Genomic DNA, 19,127 nt, shown 5'->3' on the forward strand with positions numbered 1-19,127 from the left:
GCTATCTACCACCTCTAAGGGAGATTTGTTAACCGATAAACAAAACGATTCACGCACATATCCGTTTCGAAACAAACAGACTTTACTTTTACTCGGAGAGATTTCTAATCCCAGTCTGAACAGCATCTCAGAAAAATCATTCACAGCACTTTGTAATAGTCTACTACCTCTTTCTATCTGGGGGCACGGCAGTGCCCCCGCCAAGTCGAGCAAAAAAAAAGCGGCACGGCCGTACCATCCTTTTCTCGAAGCAATTCGGGCCTTTTTCGACCCCCTATAATTCGGTTGTGGATAAAGCAAGAAACCTGAATCTTCAGTAACTAATCCGGCATTGTATAAACACGGAATATTTAAAATTTCAGTCAATTTGAACCAGTAGTTTAAGAATGACAACTTGTTAAAGTTTCTAAATTTTGTCACTCACTGACTCACCGATCATCAAAAGTCCAAGGCACTTCTAGCAGACTTAGAAGCTTCATATTTGGAATACATATAGAGTTTAGTGTCTTAATCATGGGAAAACTTAAATATTTTGTAATTTCGGTCCAGTTTTCCAAATACACCAACTGCATCAATAACTTTGTAATCCCATATAAATATATGGGATTACAAAGTTATTTATGCAGTTGGTGGTTGGTGGTGGTTATAAATTTAATAGGTGTAGATAAGTACCTACCATATGAGGCAAGGGAGGGGGTATAGGGTGGGTCAGGGTGTGTTTAGCCCATGAAACTGAACAACATTATTACTTGTAAAATGGTCGACGTAATGAAAAACACATGATTGGACATGTCTTGAAGTACGAAAATCTAATAAAACAATATATTATAATTTAAATCTGTTATATATAAATTGTTGGCGCGACTAGCCTCCTTACAGACAGATTGGCCTCTATTTTACTTTATGACTGAGTACTGAGTAGATGGTATCAAAAAGAAAGGCTCTACAAAAAGAAGTGAGATCCCATCAAAAACATCCTGTAAAAAACCCAAGTCTCGCAGCTCAGTCTTTCTACCGTCAAAAGTTGTGAGATCCATGTAATACCAAGTCGGTTAATCTATTTAGTGTCTACTTGAAGGACCTTCTGTCTTAAGTTATTACATAAGTTATTATCATGCCAATATTAAAAATATTTAACGTTTTAAACAAATAGATCGACTTGGACATCGCATGAAAACAAAATGAATATTACAATATTATATTAGATTCTTAGTCTCTCGCGCCTCACGCGATTGAAACTCTCGTTCCTGTTGGTCGCTGGCCCGTCGTGCTGTGTAGTGTGATACATACTAATAATCAAATCAAGCGATGTCCAAGTCGATCTATTTGTTTAAAACCTTAAATATTTTTAATATTGGCATGATAATAACTTATGTAATAACTTAAGACAGAAGGTCCTTCAAGTAGACACTAAATAGATTAACCGACTTGGTATTACATGGATCTCACAACTTTTGACGGTAGAAAGACTGAGCTGCGAGACTTGGGTTTTTTACAGGATGTTTTTGATGGGATATTACTGTCAGCTACATACAAAATGAAATCATCGGCGTATTGGGATATGAAAACGTTTTTAATATTTTTACAAATGTTCATTGTAGCCAAGTTGAAAAGAATAGGTGAAAAAGGATCACCTTGGGCTAGCCCCCGACTGGTCATTCTACTTATTGAAGTATTATTAATGTTTATAGTTATAATTCTGTCCCTTAAAAAATTAAATAAGTAGCAACACATTTTCGATCCCACTCCTAAATTATCTAAATGCCTCAACATAACATCTATATCAACATTATTATAAGCGTCTTCAATATCTAGGAAGCACGATAACATCAAAAGTCTTTCTGAAAATGAACCTTGTATTCTCGAAACCAGTAACGATAGATTATCCAAGGAAGACCTACATTTCCTGAAACCGGTAGTATCTTGAGAAAGAAAACTGTTTTTTTCAATGAACCACTCTAATCTCTTTATTAGAATGCCATGAAAAACTTTACAAATGCAGGAAATCATAGAAATCGGCCTTAAGGATGAACCAGATTGGGAGGCAGCACTAGGTTTTGGAATCGGTATAATATTTAACGGAACGTCGGAAGGCTCGGCGGTATGATCTCCGTTATCAGACATAGCGGTGGTTTAGTAGTGATGGGAACACCGAAATAAACTCACTACTTTCTCAAACGCCAATCAGATAGTTTAATAAAGTTTACAGTACTTCACAATTTTGCGTAACAATCAAGATGGAAACAGATTAAGAGCCAATAGGTTAGTACGCGTGCGCCTCTGTGCACAACTGACAGTAGAATGTCAGCTGTCACCATCGTGCCAACCCACTACCCTATTCGGGACTACCCGCTCTTATTTTTATCATGTCATGTGTCTACCTTACTTCACAATATTTTCATTACTGGCAACCCAACATAATACTTTGACATTGACAATCAAAACAAACAATTTAACTACGTGAAATCAACTATGCTAGATAATTATTATTTAGTACAGTAATTATCGGCGCGCCGTCACGGCCGTCCTGCATATTCACACGTCCTCGTGTGTGAAGTCATTTCGCTCATGTTCATCATCTGTAAACAGGCAAACGAGAATGGTTTACATCAAGCACCGCTTGGGCATCCTGACCAAAGTGGGTCACACTCAAATCTAGGCACACAGTTCAAAAGCGCAATATAAGTCCAATTACGTCACATAAGCTTAATTACAAACTACGCAATATTTTGAGTGTCACACAGACTATAAATCGTCATAAATTATCACACACAGCCTACAAACTGCCACACAGGCTCCAAGCAGCCACACGGGCTCCTAACTGTCACACAGGCTCCTAACAGCCACACAGGCCCCTTACTGCCACACAGGCTCCTAACTGCCACACAGGCTCCTAACTGCCACACAGGCCCCTTACTGCCACACAGGCTCCTAACTGCCACACAGGCCCCTTACTGCCACACAGGCTCCTAACTGCCACACAGGCTTCTAACAATGCCACACAGGCTCTTATCTGCCACACAGGCTCCTATTTGCCACACAGGCTTCTAACACTGCCACACAGGCTCTTAAAATACCACACAGGCTCTTAAAATACCACATAGGCTTGCAACTGCCACACAGGCTACGCATCGCATAATTATGAAAAGCCACACGGGCTTGTATTCGCCACTTAGGCTAACTGGTACTACCAAAATAGTGATAAACTCTAAAGATAACTAATTAACTCACCATTGCCGTCACTGGCGCATTCTGACTCGGCCTGGTTGACAGGGACTTCTGGCCCAGCGCTAAACTCCAAGGGAACGTAACACTCAGGCATAGCACGAGTAGATCTTTACTTACCATTATGTCATGCGAAATACTACTATCCGGCACTATATGAAACAATAACTTTACCGTATAAGCTTGAATCGAGACCGTTGATAAAATTTGGGTGTTACAATGTATACTAGCGTTACCTAGCCACAGCAATGTCACTGCACCATATAATCTTTTACCAGAAAGTCGTTCTGCTAAGCTCTGCCTTATCAAAAAAACATTCGACACCAGAATCGAAACAAAATGAAAACTTCTCACCGGTTTCGTACGAAAGATGATCAGTAGCTGGTTCGATAGCGCAGATATCCACACGACGTTCCACTCGAGTCTCGTTGGATTTCGCCTCCTTGCCGGGGCACCGCGTTGCGATATGGCCCTGTTCACCGCAGTTGAAGCAGGTTGGAGTGATGGTCTTCTTCGGTGCACTGCCCTCCTTTGAAGCATGAGTTACAGAGTTGCTTGAAGTTTCGGTTTGTGCTTTAGTGTCATCACGATTACCAATCCATCGACATTCAGTAGCCACGTGTCCGGACTTGTTGCAATTGTAACACCTACGAGAGTTTTCGGGACGCGGCTTCTTTGCTTCTACAGCTGATGTCGCCTGCTCTTGAGCTGGAGGTCCTCTTTTTCTAAACGTAAATGCCATAAGTTCTTGTTGTAATTTTATACGGTTGTCTATTTCCGTTGTAAAAGCCAATCTCTGCAATCTTGGGTCGATTTTTGCAGCGTGTGCTAGTGTAACAGCAATGGCAATTTGTTCCGTTGATAAAGATTTCCATCTTGCCATTATTGCACTCATAAATCGGCAGGCATAAGAGGATAAGCATTCACCTTCCTTTGGATTTCCATTAAACAATCGCCATAAGTTTGCTGCAGGAGTTTCAACGAAATCGAATCTAGCTAAAAATAGATCCTTTAATTGGGCCCATGTTATTCCAGGATAACTAGACTGTGCTAGCCATGATGCCGCAGTTCCTTTGAGTGCTTTACTCATGGTTATTATCAGGTCTCCACCGGAAAGTGGTTTTTTTTGCAAGCATAGGTCAACTGTTTCGCACCAAGCACGAGCATCGCTACCCTGAAGGTCAGGATTAAATTCGGGTAAAGCTATTTTTGATACAGATAGCCGAGGTTCCTGAATTGCCCGTATCAAATCTGTCAAACTTCGTTGCTGCAATTCAAACAGTGTTTTCCAACGGTCGCACTCTTTTTCTAAAGAAGGTTGTTCAATCTGACCTGAGTGGGCTGCATGCTGCTCCTGAGATGCACGGAGTAATCCCACTTCTGATAACGGAACGTCGGAAGGCTCGGCGGTATGATCTCCGTTATCAGACATAGCGGTGGTTTAGTAGTGATGGGAACACCGAAATAAACTCACTACTTTCTCAAACGCCAATCAGATAGTTTAATAAAGTTTACAGTACTTCACAATTTTGCGTAACAATCAAGATGGAAACAGATTAAGAGCCAATAGGTTAGTACGCGTGCGCCTCTGTGCACAACTGACAGTAGAATGTCAGCTGTCACCATCGTGCCAACCCACTACCCTATTCGGGACTACCCGCTCTTATTTTTATCATGTCATGTGTCTACCTTACTTCACAATATTTTCATTACTGGCAACCCAACATAATACTTTGACATTGACAATCAAAACAAACAATTTAACTACGTGAAATCAACTATGCTAGATAATTATTATTTAGTACAGTAATTATCGGCGCGCCGTCATATTAATATTTTTCCATTGACTAGGCACAACACCGTGCATGAGAATACTATTAAACAATGAAATTAAAATAATCTTACCATTTCTTGGAAGATACTTGATCATCGAATAAGAAATGTTGTCACTACCAGGACATGTGTCTTTGTGTCGAATACAACTCTCTAACTCATTCAAACAAATCGGTGCTTCCAACTTTTCATTATTTGACACAAAATATATTTTATCAGGACAAACATAATCGGGACTCAACTTTTCTAATAATTTAACGGCCTTCTCTTCTTCTACATGAAATTGTGAGTTTTTGAGGCCCTTGAGCCACCTCATCTTGCGCCACATGTCACTTTGGCTAATTGTTTCATCCAATGAACTACAAAACTTGTACCATGCTTCACTTCTGGCTTGGCGTAAAGCTCTTTGAGAAAGCCGAATTTTGTCTTGTAATACGTCTAAATTTCGTGGAGAAGGGTTACGTCTGAATATTTTTAAAGCTAATCGACGTTCTGCAACTAACTTAGAAAGAAGAGAAGTCCAATAAGGTTTTGGGGTAAACTTATTACTAGGATTGGGGTTCACTTTAATGTACGGAATATTGGAATCAGCTGCGAAATTTAAAAAATTTATAAAAAGGTCATAAGATTTTTGAATATCCTCTGTTATATTGAAATCATCAAACAAGCTTTGTAACAAAATTTTGTAACCGTGCCAATCTGCTTTTTTATAATTTCGTCTGCGTATTATGTTTTGTTTTTCTTTAAATTCAGAGGAAATTTTTATCATGACATGATCACTGCCTAACGTCTCATTCAAAGTAGTCCAATTAAACTGTAAAGCAAGATCCGATGTTATTAATGAGATATCTGGAGCTGATTCCCTAAGCACACCGTTCCTGAACGAAATACGCGTTGGACGGCCATCATTTAATGTTAATAGCGAGTGATCCATAAGTGAGTCAAAGATTTGTGTACCTCTTTGGTCAGTTTTCACTGACCAATTAGAATGATGTCCATTGAAATCCCCGAGAACAAGCGCCTTTCTACTCATTCGAGAAAAAATGATGTCCCAATCTAATTGACATGTTCGAACGGAGGGCGGGCAATACAACGACAAAATATAATCTATATTACAATTAACTAGTTTGACACAAATTGTTTCTATAGCTGAATTGTTACCCTGCACATGAAGCATACTGCATTTAATAGATTGATGAATAAATATAGCTACACCACCATACGAATCGGCCCTATCTTGACGGAAAACAGCATAGTTCTTTACCTTCAAAAGTGAACCCGGCTCCAACCAAGTCTCACATAGGGCAGCAATGTGGATCTTTTCCCGTAGTAAAATATTTTCGAAATCTAATAGCTTAGGTCTAACGCTCTGAGAGTTCCATTGTAGTATGTTCAACCGCACAAATTTGTTTTCATTCACTATTGAGGAGGTCCATTAATATCTTCGCACAGGGCCAATCAGAAACGTACTCGGCAAGGACTAACACAACCCATTCAATACACCGCTTTAGAATACTGAACATTTTAGTTTGTATAGATACACCTTTTAAAAACAAAATATTCTTTAACCGTGATAATAACTCACTAAACTTAACATCTTTCTCTTTTTGACCTCCCTCAGTTGTATTTTCTTCGACGTTACGTCCATAAGAATCCATTTTGTTTAAAGTATCAGTCAGATAATCATCACTATCTGTTGAAGTTTTAGACACCCTGGAGTTTGGTAATTTTGTCTTCTTGATCCCTGCATTCTTATTTGGTTTTCTGTTAACGACGTTTGCATATGTTAATTGCTCACCAGATGGCTGTGGAAACAAACTGTCCTCATCAATTATGTCTAGTGGCGCAAAGTAATTTATATCAGCTATGCTGGGTTCTGGCCTTCTGGGTGATTCGCTTGGCACGTAGATCGTCAGTGCCCTTTTATATGTGCAATTATACTCAGCCATTATTTCTCTTAGCTTTTTTTCCTTCAAGAAAGCAGGACACGTTTTGGCTAGGGACATGTGTTGACCTCGGCAATTAACGCAGTAAAAGGATTTCGCTTCACAATTTGCGTGGTTTTTACCGCACTTCGGGCAAACTATCTTCAACGACGGACATCTTTTTGTAAAATGTCCCAATTTCCAACAACGAGAACATTTGGAAACAGGGAATATGTATGGATCTACCTGTATCTTAAGGCTGTCGACTAAAACATACGAAGGTAAGTAACTACCTTTAAAACAAATTCGAATACACTCGCTGCTTGACCAACCCTCCTTTTCAGAACTATTGCGACGTTTCAGGCGATATAAACTAACAATTTCACCGGGTTCCGGGCAGACAATGTTATTAAGAATTTCTTCGTCCGTCATTTCTATCTCGACATTTCTAATGACACCATAAGAAAAGTTTTTCTCCATCGGTCTCTGAATACGCCAACCCATTTCCAAGAAAGCTTTACAATTTATCAACCTCTCGGCAGTTAATTCATTCATCATTTCCAAACGTAATTTGTATGGATTGATATATTTTATTCTTTCTATGTCGGTTATGCTATTCTCTTTCAGTAATTTTGCGATTGTAAACTGCTTTGGTATTTTTCCTTGACTTGTGATGTATATTTCAATTTTTTCATGTTGTTTTAACTTCTTGTCTTTTTTACCTACCACAGACCATTCCTTGTCATCATCCTCTTCTCTTTCCCTTTTTTCAGCTCTCAACATCTCTTCATTTTCCACGTCCACAGTAACCTCCACATTCTGCATTAAAATCTCCTCACTCATAGCACTACTGCATCGCGACATTGTAAGATCGTATTAGCTATTAATTATAAGATATGCGCAAACGCATTAGCTTCATCCTTCGACATATAGCCGCTAGGTATAGAACCCAACGGCAATCGTACCGAGCGAGCGTGAATTACAATGGTTAGAAACACGTAAACAAGTATGACTAATAGTTATTATCTTCGCATACAGCTACCTCGTACGGATACCGACACGAGACTGTATCGTTTTATTTCAGATAAACAAGTCACTGCAATTATAATACTGCGACCTATTTATAGAATACAAAAATTAATAATTCTAAACCTCAACTAAGAACAACCCACCGCTCGTTACATGCATAAAATTTCCAAACCGCTCGCGCTTCCCCGCTATTTATTGGTTAAACTAAAGCTTCGCACTAATTTCCTAATGCACGTTTGTCTGTCTGAATTCCCGTGAAAGGTGAGCTGAAAGTTCGTAAATCATATGAAAGTGTGGTTTGCCGGTGCGCTTAAACGACGTCCGACGAACGGAATGGTACAGGGCGGGATTCTGTATATCTGGGGCTTCGAATTACCCATAGTATTTATATAAAATTTTTAGTTTATAGGTATTTGTACATGTTTTCGTTCATTTCTATTACTTTTAAAAAGCAAATCAAATATTATGTAATTGCCAGATGACTGATTTACTGAATCATTTGTTGAGACAAATTATTGTAATTGCTTTTGATGATTTGCGCTTTAAGTATTTTCTTTCCTAAATTAATCATATAAATGGTAGGCTACATCTAAGTAATTAAATTAGTGATTTTATCGAGTACAATCTTATAAAACAGTTCTTACAAACTGAACAAATCAGTTTTAACCATTTTAAATCGATATGAATCAAAACGTTCCTGGGAAACATTAGAGGCCCCACTGCATTTGGGCGGTGTCTGCTAGAAACTGCTCGGATTGTTAATGGATTCCAAAATTAATGTTGCCAAGCTACAGCGTCGTTTTAATCCAATTACATTTGGATATGTAGACTTTTGTGAATGTGTGTTAACCGAAATTAGACGATAATTTCATTTGAATGGCAGTTGAATAGACAATGAACGTCAAAATGTTTTACCCGGAAGATTCGCGGAAATCGTAATAAATAAGACGTTTAATATTATTTCCAAAGGGATTCGGGATAAATATATTTATGTAATATACTCTGAAATAGTTTCTTTAAGCTGCTTTCATTTCCCAGAATTAGTCTCAAGTGTTTCCGGCTTTACTCTACTAAAAACGCTCCAATTTTCTAAACATTTTGTATAATGCTGGCGAATTAATAGAGCACATATAGCAATCCTTACTCCTCGCTTGTAACTTTTATTATACAGAACTAGGATTAGTAACAGACTAACATAGAGTACTATTGATCTGAATCCTACGCGAAGAGGAGCTGTAAACTGCGCTATTTTTAGGGAATATATATTGTTAGAAAACAGCACATATTTATAAAATTGTTTTATTAAGATTAGAATTGATTGTTCTAAAAACGTATTTCATAATAGTAATTATAGATCTTTACATGAGTCCATTTAAAATTTTGTACACACATAGCAAAATGATACATACATCTTCGCTGCATGCACGTTATCGATCAAGTCGCAACGCTGATTCGCACCACCTAAATCATCTCGATATAAACCATCCATGATCGGGAGCATCCATGCGCGCACTATCCACTATGAGCCCTTGTAGTCATCCAAACCAGTCCGAGTTATATCAATCGTTTGTGTGTTCAGGCGTCGTCGGAATCACGACACCGATGCTCATCAATAACAGCACTTTGGATCATTGTTTTGGCGACTTACCAAACTGGCCGAGATAAACGACGTTTGCATTGATTGTTTGTTTGCATTTAGTTACAGTTTGTTTTATTTATCGTGGACGCCAGCCCGCGGGTCGTATTCAAAATAGGGTAAAAGTATTCTATATCAAGCTGTGGTTATAGTCTGCTGCTGCTGTATATAAACTGCTGCACAAGCGCGATTATGAGTTAATTGCTTTCAAATTTACAATTTAAAATTATACACAATATTGGGTAAGAGTATTGTAATGTATTAGGCATTCTGGTTTCTAAATTTTTAAGCACTTTTTACAAACTTAATAAGACACTGAATGTATACTGTTCATACAATTTTCTTTTCTATAGTTGATAAATTTTATATTAGTACTAGCGGTCCGCCCCGGCTTCGCCCGTGGTACATATGAAAAATAGATGTTGGCCGATTCTCAGACTTACCCGATATGCACAGAAAATTTCATGAGAATCGGTCCACCCGTTTCGGAGGAGTATGCAGACTAACATTGTGACACGAGAATTTTATATATAAGATCTAATGTTCATAAAACAAAGTTCTTGAAAGTCTCATATTTCATCGGAACCATGAAATTAAATATTCCAGACTAATAATGCTTTATTCTACGAATCAATAACAAGAACATTATTTTTTTTTTTTCCAACAAGGCCTGTTTAATAACTCTTGATAGAATTAATATTCTTGTTGGAAATGTGTGTTTATTTCTACGTAACACATCATCATCATCATCATCTAAAATAAATAAATATTTCAGGACAATTTTCACACACGGCACGATCTGTTCCCATACTAAGCTTTCGCTTATGTTATGGAAACCAGATGGCTGATAAACATACATATATAATTTTAAATAAATACTTTTAGATAATTAACACCCAGACACAGAGCAAACATCTATGTTCATCACACAAATATTTGCCCCGGGTGCGAATCGAACCCACGACCTCTGCCTTGGAAGGCATGGTCACTACCAACCAAGCCAACCGGTCAGTCTAAATAATACTGTATTCATGTATTTACAAAAATATTAAAGAAGATACCAAAAAGTGTAAATAAGAAAACCTTATCGTACCTACCTACACCTTCTTACAAATACAAGTCATTTACCCAATTCACGCAGCATATTTAGTTCAATCTTGTTAAACAACAAACACAAATCCCATCGGCCGTTAATAATGCGAAAGGCGTTGTTCTCGGGAGTTTAATCGAGACAAACAAAGAAGGGACAAGATACAAAAAAGGTCCGGGATACAATAAGAAGGTCCGGGATACAATAAAAAGGTCCGGAGTTGGTCCGGCGTCCGGAAAGAATTGTTACAAATTTCCACAAACGTTTATTTTTCCCTGTCCACCTGTTGAGACTTGTTTAATTTTAATTAAACTATCTACTATCTAGGCGACGTAATGGGCGAACGTTTTTAGGGTGGACGCGTTTTGTTTCGAAACAACGTTAACGACTGTAATATAAATTGCGCTTTTTTAATTACGCGACAGGAGGTGTAAAGGACGGTTTTATATACAACTAGCTTTCCACCCGCAGCTTCGCCCGCGCAGTCATAGAAAAACCCGCATAGTTCCCGTTCCAGTGGGTTTTCCGGGATTAAACCTATCCTATTTCTCGGGGTAAAAAATAGCCTATGTCCTTACTCGGGTATCAAAATATCTCTATACCAAATTTCATGCAAATTGGTTCAGTAGTTAAGGCGTGATTGAGTAACAGACAGACAGACAGAGTTACTTTCGCATTTATAATATTAAGTACCTATGGATAGTATGGATAGTTTAAGACTGTAGATGGAATTTGGATGAGAAAAACAAAGAAGTAGAAGATTAAGAACACTTTTTGTTCAGTGTTAAATAAATGAAAATAAAATAAAATAATTTTCTCATCTTTTCCATTTTATACAACGATAATTTTAATAACACTTACAAAGGTTAATGTAAAAATTAAATATACATTAACTAACCTACTTAAAAATAGGAATAAAATTCCATGACAAGTTAATAAAAATGCTCCATAAAGTACCTCATTAATCATCAATTTTCATAAGTGGTAATCAAATTCACATATGAAAATGCGAAAAAATAGGTCATTGTGCTAATAGGGTCAATAGTGTTAGAAAGAAGATGCTTCATTGAATTTATATAATTAACTAGCGGTCCGCCCCGGCTTCGCCCGTGGTACATATTTACGTTTTCTCTACATAAAAACCATCCTCGTACTTCAAGGAATATAATAAAAAAAGAATTATCGAAATCGGTTCAGCCGTTCTCGAGTTATGCGCTTACCAACACATTTTGCGATTCATTTTTATATATAAGAAGAAGATAGGAAATTAGGAAGTATTAAAAGTAAAATTAAACTTAAATGTCAAAATTGAAAAATAAAAATTACTAAAATTTAAGTGCTCTTAATGTAAAGCACAAGCGACTTCTATTATAATCGCAAAAGTAATATAAAACCATCTTCTATATCTTATACCTACCTATTTGCATAAAAAAACGAATCGAGAACTAAATATTCAAATGTACTCTAACAAATTCAGTGTGGTCGAATAAATATGCTCGAAATTCCATCTTTTATTAACATTACAATGTACACTTGATCTTTTTATATTAATCCAACAAAAAGCCGAGTAGATCTAGAAAGTATTTCATCCGAGAGGTAAATAATAATCTGAGGCAATTTCGCGGAGGTACTAACTAATTCAATACGGCTCGAGCCGCGAGAAATATTATATATTTTATACTAGCTTTCCGCCTGCGGCTTCGCCCGCGTTTTCAACGAAAAACCCGCATAGTTCCCGTTCCCGTGGGATTTCCGGGATAAAACCTAGCCTATGTTACTCGTGGATAATGTAGCTTTCGAATGGTGAAAGAATTTTTAAAATCGGTCCAGTAGTTTATGAGCCTATTCATTACAATCAAACAAACAAACAAACAAAGTTTTCCTCTTTATAATATTAGTGTAGAAGTGTAGATTGTAAGTGAGGTTTAAAATATGGAGTGGTTGTTCAATAGAATCTTTTAGTTTGACGAAAAGCTTACTGTTAGTTAGTTTTACTTATATTTTGTTCGAATAATCAATTATTAAAAATATTAGAACTTTACTACATCGATAAATGGACATTTTAACTATTCTACCCGGTATGGCAAAAAGACTCGGGTTCGAATCTCGCGTATTTTTTTTAATGTCTCAAAAAAAAATGTCTTAAATAGTGAAGAAAGAGGTAAATGTAATGAGAAGAAACAATTACGTAATTAGAACATTTCTATTCGATTTCATTTTTATTTTAAAAATTACGCTATTAGCGATAATTTAGATAGACCAAGCACTCAAGGCGAGAAAGTTGTTCTAATTTATTCATACATATTACGTTCATAAGTACCTTATAGCGACATAACCATTACTTTACCTGAATCATGTACAAAAACATATTAATAGAGCCTGAATACCAAAGCACCACAGTCACGTAATAATATTTAACTTGAAGCGCTCACAGCAATCAGTCAGCGCTATCTAAATGTGTGATATTACCGCTATCTTGCACAATTAATTGTGAATATTATACTGGAAACCTACTTCGCCGACAATTTTGCGCTGCAGCGCTTTACTATTAATATTATATTTGCTTCTTTGGCGGGAAACTTCGTGTGCATTTCGACGACAAGCCAGTGGAGTGATTGTTGGAGAGAAAAATTAAATTTAACGTGCTGCGACTGGTACTTTCTATCATAAACTATACTTTGAGTTAATTCTAAACATTTTTATATGAGCGTAGCGTATCGTAGCGTTGAGCGTAGCACAACACGATTATAATAAAATAAATAAATAAATAAATATTTCAGGACAATTTTCACACAAGGCACGATCTGATCCCATATTAAGTTTTCGCTGGTGTTATGGAAACCAGGTACCAGGAAACATACATATACAATGTATAATATTTAAATAAATACTTCTATAGATAATTAACACCCAAACACAGAGCAAACATCTGTGTTCATCACACAAATATTTGCCTTGGGTGGGAATCGAACCCACGACCTCTGGCTTGGAAGGCAGAGTCACTACCAACTAAGCCGACCGGTCAGTCGTATAATAGATTTATAAGGTTCCATTTAAAGCAACAAAGTTTAGACACAGATTAGAAACTAGGTTTTGTCCAATATGAGCAGAAAACACATTTTATTAGCTGTCACATATCCGTTTGAGTTACCATCAACAAATATACCATTGATAGAAACTAGAACATCAAAGAGATTACATAAATCCTTTCTTTTAGCTAAGTATTATATTTTATATAAGGTATATCATATAGACTTACCTTTCACATACAGCGAGGTTGGTTTTGAGAATTCGGTACCGATTGCATTCTCGGCGACACACTCGTATTTTCCCTGGTCCTGCTCTTCACTTTTCACGATTTGTAGTGTTCCTGTAAAATATAATTACGTTAATATTTAATAACACACACAGTCACTCTTTAAACTGTATAGATTTTCAAAAATTTAACAAATAGACACAAATGTGTTGCGGTGTTCCCGAACAACTACGACATTGGGGCCTTCAAGAAAAGAGCTTATTTGTCCATAAAAGGCCGGCAAAGCACCTGGAACACTTCTAGTGTTACAAGTGTTTATGGGCGATGGTGACCACTTAACATCAGGTGGCATCTGCTCCTTTGCTTGCTCTGACATAAAAAAAAAATGTTATGAAAATAGTTCGCTGATGTATAAATATTGGATATTCAAACAGACACTCAAACATACAACATAATAAACAAGCTCTTTTGAATTGTCCTAACATAGATTTACAATTTATCACTGCTTAAGTAAGCAGTTTCTACAGAGAAGGGCCAACAAATAATTCTGTAATTGCTCTTTGATTTAAAACAAAATATTTAATAATTTTGTATGGCTCATCTGCCATAGAAAATTAGCCTTTAAATGCATTTAAATTAAGATTCAGCATCAAATTTCAACAAACAAACAAACAAAAATACTTTATTGTGCACCACAGAGAAAAGTACAAATAAGGACACAATACATTAATTAATAAAAGAGCACAACAGGCGGTCTTATCGCTCAGACAGCGATCTCTTCCAGACAACCTGGTCTGGTGGACAAATTTCTTCTGTTATCTCTCAGTTAATAATATTATTCCGTAGTTGAATTAAACGTACATCGTGTACTAAGTACATCCTTAAGGAATACACGAAATAAAACCGTTGTATTGAAAACAATAGAATAATACTGTTATGACTATTGCTGTGTAAGGACTTGTTCATATTGAATAAAATTACGCTAAGGGGAGATTTTATCGCGCCCAATGCAAATTTTACAATAGCATGTATGTTTGTATACAAGAATATTTTTTCGTAAAATACTCCTTAATCAGTTATAATATATATAAATATAGTATAAATATTTCTAAACATCATAATATTTTTCATTTTAAATCCATATTGGTTAACGTCTGTGTTGTTTGCGTAGCGACATTAACTAGGAAGATGTTCTTCCAATTTATACAAAAATAATTAATATACACTTATAATACATTATAACGTTACATTATAATACATTTCAAAACGATACATAACAAATCTTTACACAGTTGTAACTTGAAAAGGTTTATTAACTGCTATTTAACATACACAAATATTATGACTACGCCTTTAGAAATGATCGCGTGTCCTAGTCTTATAACAGTAGTAGAGAAGCCAGGCATAACAAATACAAATTATTGTATTTAAATCCCATCCGAATAATAGAGCTTTCATGATTCAGTCATAAAATAAAACTAAAAACTTAACGATAAGTAGTCTTGGAATTTAGTACCATCATACAAAATTTACCTAAGTTTAGAAGTTGAAAGAACTAGCATAGATGTTTAAGCATATTACATGCTATTGCTTTCCAAAAATATGTCCACAAATACCAACACTAAAATATTATAGCGCAGTGCTGCCAACACGTAAAACATCTTCCGCACACTCGATTTGGTATTCATTTATCGATGCGATGTACGTGTCCCCAAACTCGGCGGGAACTCGAAAGTTTTGTTCAACGGGAACAAAAAAAAAAACTGTCAAAGACAAAAACTAGAGGGAACAACGCGAAAGAAGGGAGAAAATGTAATTACGGCGAGTCCAGTTGACTCAAGGATGACGACACGCGAATATTGCCGAATTTTCAACTTTTAATAAATGTACGTCGTTCTGTTTATATTGGGGGTTCAAGTGGCTCTTGAAAGCGCAATTAAATCACGGTTTTGATGTTTCTTCGCCACAATTTTTGTTTGTATACATGTTATTGAAATATAATATCTTGATTTATATGACATGACAATCATGGTAATAACTAATAATTATTATTATTGTTAAAGAAATTATTGTTTTTTTACGAAGCACATAGCTTATCTACTGTAAAATTTGGTATATATTTAAATATCATGAAAGTTTAAATTATCAAGAAACAAAATCTATTAAATTGTATATCTATATAGAACGTGAATAATACGATAATTTCAAAACCAACTCTAGAACAAATCATCATAAAATAAACAATTTTCTCAAGGGTACCAGCCCTAGCGCCGTCATAGTTTTAATGTGTACAGCAAACAGGACATTTTCGACACCTCGAGACTGTTTGAGTTTCTCTTTGTCCGGTCAATATAATTGAGTGTCCGACACCTGAGCTGCGACACTATGGACACTAAAAATGGATTTAGCAAGTTTGTCCTGAACAATGTTTATGTGCTTAGAGCGTTTTTTTAACGAACGCCGAGTAGATTATTGATTGGTGATATACGAATTTTGATTATCGTTTTTGTGCTGATTTAAAAGAAGAGGATTTATTGTGTCTATGATCAAAGAAAGATTGTTACGTCGCGAGAAAATTATTATGAAATCTACTCTGTAAACATTATATTCTAGCCATATGGGTTATAATTTTTTTCATTTTGTATCAGCCTAAAAAGACTTCGTTGTTGTAAACAATTACTTAAAAATTTTTTGCCAATGTAAAGTTTACGTGTAAATAATATATTTGAATATGCTTTTAATTTTAGTACGATAAACATCTATATGTGGTGATGTAAAATATTTTCATTAACAATCTCTTTGAGTGCCGTTTCACGGTAATCCCTTAAGACGATACACAAAAAAAAATCCACTGCTTGGCGGGCGGAGTCTAATAGCTCGCTATCGCGAACGCGGGTGTGCGCGAAGTCATTCTTGCAAACTCGCCGCGCTGCCGCTGGCCGACTCGGGACAAACATGTATGGAGTCGTCATACAGTTATAATATTGTTATACATTTATTCAATTGTTGATTTATTGGTTTTATTTTCTTGCTTATAAACAAATAATCTTCTTTCCAACAACTACTTAGACATTATTAATAATTATTATTATTTCGTAATGTTTACTTTATTACAAAATAATACAGGTTATAAATAATCTTTAAAATAACAAAAAATATTGTTACTCTGAAAAAATGAAATGGTAATCAATAACGCGGACTACTGAATTGATTTAGATAGAATTTGATGCTGACGTAGATATTACATCATGCCCAGAAATGAAAGGTACTATTTCTGAAAGAAGTTATAAACCCTAATTCTTCTCAGTCAAAGTCAAGAGTGGAAGATATCACTAATACAGTAAAACTGATGCGAAACTTTGGATGTTAATTTGTATATTTTTTGTTAGTTGTTACTTAATCACGTCAAGACTACATTACCAATTTTGATAAAATATAGCTAATTGCCTGGATTTACACATAGGATACTTTTTATCCGAACTGAACACTTCTGTGGGATAAAACAGGATTCACGATATAACCTAATTCCAAGCGGGCAAAGCCGCGGTCGGAATGATATTTTTTTAAATAGAAAAATTGTTTTAAAAAAAACACAAAATATATTGACGCATGTATTTATTTTTTGCACTCTATTATAATTGTAATTATTCATTACAAATAATCAAAATAAAATAGCCAGAACAAAGTTAGGCCCTGGTAGGGTAGGTAGGCAGGTACAGCAATGTGAGACGAACACTGGCTTATTTATACCAATAATAATGTATTATAAACATTAAATTAAGTTTACAACAAAAATACATAATATTAGCTAATGTGAAAACGAATCAACCAATCATCCCACAACAATGAAATGTGCACACAAATATTCATCCAAATCGGTTCATGTGATTAGGAGGAGTGACTGCAGCGCCATCTTCCGGGCCCAATTGTGTTTCCAGATCACCCAGGAACTCAATTTAATATACTTACACAAAATTTTTCGAAATTAAAACTCACATTACTATGTAAATATGAATATAAACCTGTTTTAGTACTAAGCAATTTCCCGCACAGGTGTATTAAGTATAAATGAAATAAATATCAACATCAAATTCTTTATACAACATACTTATCTACCACCTACTAAGAAATGTAATCCTTAAAATTTTTTCGTATTTTTTTTAAATATAATACTACTCCAATGAGCTCCTGTTCCATATCACGTCCGCCATACTTCCACTAAGTTCACCATGATTTTTTATTTCTTTGCACTTTGTTGCTTTTTGCTAAAAATGGAATCATGCGATAAAACCAGTAGAACGTTGATAACATACATTTTTGACTGAATAAAGGTACTTACGAAGGAGTGGGTTCACATTGTGAACAATCAGTGGGTTTATTTTCCTTCTGGATTCCGGATTTCTGAAAAGATTATCTATGCTATAAATGAAAAAAATCTTACACATTCGTTATGTACTTAAAACAGGGGTACATATCAAACATCGTCTATAATACAATTATCATCAAATTTAAAATAAAACCAACTTCTTCATTAATTTGTTCCAATTGTAAGCATCCTTTTTCTCCAACCTTTATGTTTCTTCTTCTTATTTTCTTTATTGTCCCCATTTGTCTCATTTTGTCTTATCGTGTTGTCACCCTTTTTTACGATTGCGCGAGCGACACAAGTTCCCCGTGTGACGGCCGTAGCGGGAATGACTCGTGCAGCGATCGGGGTAGGAAGGTACAGGGCGGCTCTCGCTATATTGGCTGGTCGCGCGCTAATTTCAAGTATTTCTTGTTTATTTCAAAACCATCGCATATTTCAAAATTCTAAATCGGTAGACGTATAGGTTGTATATTTTATAGTTAATATCCAAAAAGTCGTAACTTTACGTTTGTTATTTTGAAGATGCCAGAGATTATAAAAAAATAACAATGAGAACTTTGTATTTTTTTTCTATCGAGAAAATATCATGGAATCATGTTTCTAAAACGGTAGACGTATTGTGTTACTATTGAACTTTCTTGCCAAGAATTTTCATCACGACAACTTTAATAATATAAAAATTACGAAGGTTTGAAAAGGGCCGTAAATGTTAGAAAAATTAATTCATCACCTTAAGCCGTTTTACGTGATGCGCGAAAAAATTA

The 19,127-nt window shown here is 35.8% G+C and overlaps 1 protein-coding gene across 2 annotated transcripts in view; it reads right to left on the reverse strand.

Annotated features, from left to right (window-relative positions):
- Lar (tyrosine-protein phosphatase Lar) overlaps positions 1-19,127 on the reverse strand; it is a 338,436-nt gene that overhangs the window by 48,309 nt on the left and 271,000 nt on the right. For both annotated transcript variants that reach the window (XM_089701767.1, XM_089701766.1), the window contains exon 7: positions 13,998-14,108. In XM_089701767.1, the coding sequence (XP_089557893.1) occupies positions 13,998-14,108 (111 nt within the window). The remainder of the gene's footprint in view (positions 1-13,997; positions 14,109-19,127) is intronic.

The sequence above is a fragment of the Colias philodice genome, chromosome 12 (genome assembly GCF_061535455.1).
Source record: "Colias philodice isolate Cphi_HAF_F1 chromosome 12, ilColPhil1 Martin Lab GWU primary, whole genome shotgun sequence".
Lineage (NCBI taxonomy): Eukaryota > Metazoa > Arthropoda > Insecta > Lepidoptera > Pieridae > Colias > Colias philodice.